Genomic DNA, 7980 nt, shown 5'->3' with positions numbered 1-7980 from the left:
GGCCTCGGGTGCTGGCGAGCCGGCGCCTTCAGCTGCCCCCAGCATCTGTGCGCTGGCACGCTCGCCCCACAGCCCCACGGCGATCGCTGCCCTGACCCTGCGTCGCTTTTAAGAGCTACCAGCCGAGGAGGGAGCACGTCGCCCTCTTTTATGCCAGTCGTGATGATATCTCCTAGAAATACTGCCTGTGAGATAACTAGAAATGCTGCATGGGTACTGTCTGTGGTGGGAGAACTGAGATTTCCCCCATCTTCCCCAGTTTAAAAGAAAAAAACATAAAAGTAATGATTTTCATGCTAGAGCCCCAGGATTACTGCATAGCAGTGTATCTGTCTCCGAGGTTCATGTTCCTCTGATCCAGCAGCAATCATGTCATATAACAGCCAGCGTTAATTCACCCACCATGCTTTTGTGTTTGTGCAGGGGATCCCGATGTCTCCAAGGTGATAGCTGATGAAACCAGAGTCCTTGATGTCCCTACTGAGGTTTGCAGGCCAGCTGCCAAACATTTCCACAGGCTGCAAGAAGAGGAAAACACAACTTCTGAACATGAGCCATGGCAAGCCAAGGTGTTGAGGACTGAGAATCAGCACCTCAAGACCATCTCAACCATTAAGGCCAATGGCAGGTGCAAGGGAGAATTGGATGAGGGTGTGCATCCTGGATCTGCAGCAGAAAAAGTGAAGATGGGGCATAAAGAGGCATGTTCAGGAGACCTGGATCTGTTGTTGCCCTCAAACGGGGTTCGACTTGGTGCTCACTTGGATGGCAAGCCATGCAAGGTGCATGCTCTGGCCATCCAGCTCCAGAAGCACCTGCAGGACTGTAGTGGCAGGACAGCTGGGCAGGAATCCCAGGAGTCCAGTCCTTCTGAAGGAGAGAGTGTAGAGACTGGTGAGAAAGAGAGCAAAGTTTCCAAGGACTCCAGACTGGCATCCCCTGAGCATGGGGAAAATGACTCACCGCAGGGGCTTGAGGGGCAGGGGGAGTATACGGAGCTGGTGGAGGCTCGTTCTGGCAGCCCAGGCCCCTCACCAAAAGCTTTGTCCCAGAAGGAGATGATCAAGCGTAGGTACCACTGCGGGGAATGTGGTAAAGCCTTCCTGCAGCTCTGCCACCTCAAGAAGCACTGCTTTGTCCATGCTGGCCACAAGCCCTTCCTGTGCACGGAGTGTGGCAAGAGCTATAGTTCAGAGGAGAGCTTCAAGGCCCACATGCTGGCCCACCGGGGTGTGCGTCCTTTCCAGTGTACCCAGTGTGACAAGGCGTACTGCACCAAGCGAGACTTGCAGGAGCACCAGGTCCTGCACACTGGCCAGCGCCCCTTCTCCTGCGAGCAGTGTGGCAAGACCTTTGCACGCCGGCCCTCCCTCCGCATTCACAGGAAGATCCACCTGGCCACAGGGACTGGCCTAGCCGGTCCCAAGGGATGCCAGTGTGCCATATGTGGACGCCACTTGGCCAACCCCGGCTCCTTGCGCAACCACATGCGCCTGCACACGGGGGAGCGCCCTTACGCCTGTCCCTACTGCGGCAAGGACTTCCGACAGCAGAGCAACCTGCGTGAGCACCTCCGGCTGCACACAGGCGAGAAGCCCTACAAGTGCCGCTTCTGTGGTGATGCCTTCCCCAAGCTGCCAGAGCTGCGGCGACATCTCATCTCCCATACGGGTGAGGCCCACCTGTGCACCATCTGCGGCAAGGCGCTGCGGGACCCCCACACGCTGCGTGCCCACGAGCGCTTGCACACAGGTGAGCGCCCTTTCCGCTGCGAGCAGTGCGGCAAGTCCTACACCCTGGCCACGAAGCTGCGGCGCCACCAGAAATCCCACCTGGCTGACAAGCCCTACAAATGCAAGCTCTGTGGCATGGGCTACAGCCTTCCCCAGAGCCTTGCCCGCCATGTGCTCACCCACAAGGCAGAAAAGGACCCTGAGGAACTCACCACTGCAGTGGCCTCTCTTGCTGTGGACCTACCCCAGGCAGCAAGGAAGAGGCCTCAGAGGAAGGGCCACCAGGAGGAGGTTGCGGCAGAGCCCACCTTGCTCATGGTGGAGGTACCACAGCCAGCAGATGAGGCCGAGCTGCTGATCACAGCCAGCGGTCACTGCATTGCTGCTTACCAGTCTCGAGGCAGCCATCCAGATCCTGGGGCACACAGGAGGCCCACTGGGCATTTGCCATCAGCAAAGGACATCATTGAAATCACCATCTCCGAGCACAAGGACAAGTGCATTATAGTGCAGGACGAGGGCTCACCGAGTGAGGTGGTCATCATCCAGGAGGGGGTGGGCTTTGGAGCAGTGGCAGAAGTGGTGGAGGTCGAGACTGGGACCTGACTATCCCAGCCTGCCCTGGCTAATCTTCTTATGTACTTATTAAAACAGGGTAAAAAAACAACTACAACAACAACAACAAACTTAGCTCTCTTGTCTCTCTGTGGCAACAAGGCCCTGTGGCTCAGCCCCAGGCAGAATTAGCAGTCTTGGAGGTAACTGCCTGTGTTAATGGCCTCAAGTTGCGCCAGGGGAGGTTTAGAGAGGGTGGTCAGGCATTGGACCAGGCTGCCCAGGGAGGTGGTGGAGTCGCCATCTCTGGAAGTGTTCAAAAAAAGTGTGGATGTGGCGCTTCAAGACATGGTTTAGGGAACATGGTGGCGCTGGATTAATGGTTGGACTTGATGATCTTGAAGGTCCTTTCCAACCTAGTGATTCTGTGTAGACCTCGGTCTTTTTTGGTAGCTGCCCCTTGGAGCTACGAGCCTACACATGCCACATGCTGGGCCTGGTGCAGGGAAGGCATTGGCTGTTGATGTGAATAAGTTCTTAGAGAAGACACCCACAGTGTTAATGAGCAGTGCTTCTGCTCTGCCTCTGGTACGCTGTCAGTGGGCGACAGTGCACCATGGGGAAGGCAGGAAAAGCCTCAAAGCAGTGGCTTTGAACAGTGCCTTCCTTTCAAGTTTTTCTGTCTCTAAGAATTGTTGCTATTCAGGCACTTCCCTGGGCTTTTACTCTTGGTGATGCTGATGCCAGATATTGCTGGGAAGCAGCTTCCCAAGTGTTTACAAGGTGTCTCTGTTGTGGGTTTTTTGAAGAACATTTTTCACAATTAGCAGAAGGAAAGTCCTGCCTTGGAGCTAGGGCTGAGTGTTCTTTCTCTGCTGTCACCTATTTTGCTTGCTGTTGGCTTCCTGGCCTTACGGTGACTGGATGGTCTGTCTGAGGACATGAAAGGATAGTTTCGTGTCTTACTGTGCGAATGTCATTGTACAGTGCAATTTTCACTGTCCCCAGGCGAGAGGCTCCTCACCCCTCCAGGTAAAGGTTCAACAGTTATCTCAGTGTGCTCAGAAGATTTTGCCTTTTCCCTCCACGTTCAAGTTGGGTTCATTAATGTATTTCACTTTTCCTGATGTTCTTGCTTCCTCTTTTCCGCATCTTTCCTGCTTTTGCACCAAAAAGCTAAAAGACAGCACCACCACAGCTACACCCCCGATATTCCCACTGCTCCCTCTTCCTTAGAGCTCACTTGCCGACTGAGGCACACTGAAAGAAATTGGTCCCATTTCAGGAAGAGAGCGCGCAGTTCCCAATGCCATGTGAACTTGGGTCTTGTAGGCAGAGACCAACAATACCAGCCCTAACAGAGGTCTTTCAGACTTGCCTACCCTACGCTGCCTTTTCACATGTTACGCAAACACTTTTCATTTGCTGCGTCCTCAGTTTTAGCTATTCTTGCTCTCTGTCTTGCGCCTTACTAACATCTGCATTTCCCCAAAAAAGTTTTGTTTAGGGTCTTAAATTCTCTGGGCTTTTGTGCCCACTGCACAAGAGGAGGGTATAGGGCCACCGGGGAATCATCAGTAACACAGTTCCCTTTTGGGGTGCTATGAACACAATAATGTGACAATGTGAAAAGCTGCTCTTTGCGGTTTCTACATTCAACTTTTTCCGTAAAATTTTATGACCAGTTTGGAGACAAAGTGCTAGAGTCACATCCATGACACTTTGATATGAAGTGAGGCTGGAAGGTGAACTCAGCTAATAAACCTTTGAGTGTCCTTATTTTTAGCTGTTTTCTTTAAAGTCGGGGGGCAGATGAGCTTGGTCCTTGCCCTGAGTGCTTGGACAGTGACCAGTGGGTGCAGAGGTGGGGGGGCTGCTTGCATTTGAAGCTGCAGTGCTTCCTACTGCTCTCCCTTTGGTGCCTATCCTAACTCTTGCAGTTTTCAAATATTGACACAGCTGCAAAGCGTTCTCGCTGGAGCTGGGCTCGTGTGCTGTGTTTGAAGCATGTGCCCTCTGTCACAGCACAACCGGGAGAGAAGAGGGAGCCCCTGGGGGAAGGGGAGAATCCAGGCCCCTATTGCTTAATCTGCTGACCTACAACTACCTTCTTTATTCTGAGATAATAGGAGAGAAAAGGCAGGGGCAGTTATGAATTAGGAGGTCCTCACAGAAACATTCTTCACCTAACCTAAGTTGATCTGAGTAGGTAGGGGCAGGCCTGTGCTGTGCTGCACATACCACTTGGCTGCAGGATAAACTTAGCCAGCTAATCCTGACTGAAGGGCTCACAGAGGTGGCTCCGAGTGGGCACCTGGTGAAGATGCCACCAGTATGTCCCTGTCTTTATCTTAGAGAGAAGCAGCATGTTCTTATGTGAACTACCTTTTGCTTAATAGTAAAATGATGAGTAGAATTGTTTACTCCTAAGAATATTCTATAAAAACCCTGAAGACCACGATGCTAGTGAACTTCAGCATGGACAGGATCAGTGCAGCATGCCATGGCCTGACTAGGTATCTGTCTGATGCTGTAAAACTCAGGGTTCACAGCGTCTGAAGGTGTTTAGGATTATCTAATGCTATCCTCTTTTTTGTGTTATCTCAAAAAAAAAAAAGGAGGAGTGTTCATTAATATGTTTAACGACTCCTAGTGGCTTTCTTACTGGGATCCATAAGAAACGCTTGCACCAGTGCATTACAGTTGGTATAGTCAGCGGGATCCTGGTGAGAAACACCCTACCGACAGAAGGATAGTGAGGAAGAGGATGGGTGCTTGCCTGGTCCCATACACAGGCATGGGGAACAGTCACACAGTATGCTGCATTACAATGCTGATAATCGTTACACTTCCGGGCAGCAGACACGTGGATCATCTGGCTGGCTGGAGATCTTGCATGCTTGTGACCCTTACAGCTTACACCCTGGCCAACGTGTTTGAACGAAAAGGCAGCAGCGGGCTGCGAGGGAATGGGGTGACTCCTTGGGTCCTGAAGTCCTCCCTGCTCGGCGGCTTCCCCGTCCTGGAGGACAGGGGAACCCGTGTCTGAGGGGATGGGGGATTCATCCTTTCTAATTGTACCCAAAGTGTTACAACTGGTGATCAAACTATAACTCACTTCAGGAAAATGTTTAGAAATACCCCAACTATCGAACCAGCAAACTGTACCCGTCATAGAGCAGACAAAGGCCCAAGAAAATAGGCCAAACCCTCTATACTCTGCTCCCTGGAAGTTGGAAAAGTAGTTACATAGGAAATAAACAATTGCCAAAGGCTTTCTTCACTTAAAAAGAAGAGCCAACTCAGAGAGAGAAAGACATCAAAACTCCCAGCTGTGTTGAAAGCTGTAACTCTGGGAGGATAAAAGTATGAATCTTAACTCTCTTGCCCTAAGAAAGAAAATAGAATCCATCACTCATGGGTGGGTGAAGGCAGAAAGAAAATGAAATGATAAAAAGTTGCTTACAGGAATGGTGAACAGATGGAAGAGTTAAATGTTCGAGGAATGGAAGTCAACGCCCTGGAGAGGTGATAGTTAACCCTATATAATGCCATGAGAGATGCTAACACCTTTCCTTTAAAGGAAAGACAAGAAGATGTTAAAAACCTATTTATAAATCTTAACAATGTTGGCTTAAGCTGCAGTGTTGACTTAAAGGTTGCCTAAAGAAGAAACAGAGAGAGATGCAGGAATGAAAAAAAAAGTGACTGAGAATATTGGAGGCTCTTATAAAGTGAAATACTCTGGTGATCCACGTAACAAGTTGACATGAGAAGGTGCAGGCCAGTGCTGCACATACCACTTGGCCATCAGATAAACTTAGCCGGCTAAACGTAGCTGGGGACCATACAGGTTGGTTCCGCTTGGCACCTGGGGATGATGCCACCACCGTGTCCCTGTCTTTCTCTTAGAGTGAAACAGCATATTCTTATGTGAACATCCTTTTGATTGACAGCAGAAATGACTCGTAGAGTTGTTTACTTCCAAGAAAATCCTATAAAAACGCTGAAGACCATGCCACTGGTGAACTTCAGCACAGACACTATCTGTGCAGCGTGGCATGGGCTGGTGCTGTGCTACTTGGTGTTCCCAGCATCTGAAGGGCTCTAAGATTAACGCTATCCCATTTTGCCTTCTAATGTTATCCCCAACAAATGGTATTTTAATCAATACTTTACAGAGTCTGGGTGCCTTTCCTGTTGGGATCCATAATGAACACTTGCCCAGGTGCATTACACCTCCATAAAACACAACAGCATCTGTCTCTCTTATCACTACAACTGGGGGGTGGGCGGCAGCCTTCCCGCAGCGGTACTTCTTCCCTGCATTCGCATCCCTGTGGGCTTGCTCAGTTCTGCCTGGTGAAAGTAGCCCTCAGGTCACTTGTCCCACCTGCAATGGTTGGGGCCAAAACCAAATTTTCATACAGAGAGTAAAGAAACTGTCCTTGCTGCTGTCCTCTTCTTCCCGTCAGCTGAGCTTGCCAGCTGGGCTTACATAAATGTGGGGCTCCTTGCATCTCCTCCCACGCGAGGAGCGGTGGTGGCAGCTGCGTGGGACAGCAGCAGCGCTGATTTCACCACTCTTCCAAAACCCGTTTGTGCCCTGACACGGCACTCCTCCTAAATGCCGCTTCCCCCTGCTAAGTAACGCGGGGTGTTTCTAGGGTTGTGCCTAATCCTGCACACACACACTCCTCCACCCAGGTCGTCACCACCCAGGGCATTCCAGCCATTCCTAAGCGTGTGTCCAAAATCCAGGGGTGCGTGTGGGTGAGAACAGGGGCTACTCTTAGATGAGGGAGGGAGCCTCTGCAACTGCTCTTTGTACCAGTGGCCACAGAGTCATTCCTCAGCCACCCCAATGCTAATATTTGCACTCCTTCTATGGAGATAAACATTACTGATGTATCTGCTGCACGGAGGTACAGCACAAAACATGCTCCCTGCTGGCAGAAAGCACTTTCGGGCCATGTGGCAGCCTCTGAGACTACCCCCACCCTGCCCTGCTTTCTGCTGGTTTCTCACTCGGCCAGTTTTTTGCTTGCTGTAGGAATCATTCGAGCTTTCCCAGCTCTTGGTAGCCCAGTTCTTGACTTAGTAGCTGATGTCATGACATCCAGACCGTTCCTGCCTCCCTGTTCCTGGAAGCCCTTGTTTTCCTGGCTGCTTTTGCGTGTGCTAGCTCCTTGCTCATCAGAACTTCTGTTTCCTTTTGGATGTACTTTTGTATGTTCCACTGGGGTGGGAATAAAAGAAGGAGCCAAAACAGCATGCTGCTTCGTCCTCCCCCACTCCGCTGGGAATTGTAACGCAGTGGGAAGCGTGCGCTGCCAACCGCGTTGCTGACCTAACTGGGAGGAAAATTTAAATTCCACATGGGCTGTCGCAGGCACCCCTTCTGCTCCTTGGCATGGGCGAGGGAGAAGGGGGAGACTTAAACTGTGTCTTCTGGTGCCAAAATAGCTGGGGCTGAGCTTGCTGATAACTGCAGGGAGAAAAGACAACATGACTCTAGGGAGAAAAAGCCGGGGGGGGGCTTGCAGCTAAAAAGAGAAGTCCCTGGGAGTGGCTAAGGAGCTCTCACAGTCTTGCTGCATGCAAGGCTACTACAGCACAGAGCACAGCCGCCGAGAAGAGTCAGCGGCAGGGACCCGAGCCAGCACGGTGGGGAGGCAGCGATGGTGCCAAG

At 51.2% G+C, this 7980-nt stretch overlaps 1 protein-coding gene across 1 annotated transcript; it reads left to right on the top strand.

Moving 5' to 3' along the window:
* Positions 1-423: 423 nt before the first annotated feature.
* Positions 424-2339, top strand: ZNF408 (zinc finger protein 408; the record flags this gene model as incomplete). The annotated part of the gene is made up of 1 exon (XM_010291628.1): positions 424-2339. A coding segment is annotated over one exon (1916 nt), but the record flags the coding sequence as incomplete, so codon positions are not given.
* Between the last annotated feature and the right edge of the window lie 5641 nt (positions 2340-7980).

This window comes from Phaethon lepturus, unplaced genomic scaffold (assembly GCF_000687285.1).
Source record: "Phaethon lepturus isolate BGI_N335 unplaced genomic scaffold, ASM68728v1 scaffold9070, whole genome shotgun sequence".
NCBI lineage: Eukaryota > Metazoa > Chordata > Aves > Phaethontiformes > Phaethontidae > Phaethon > Phaethon lepturus.
This window is presented reverse-complemented; position numbering and strand designations above follow the sequence as displayed.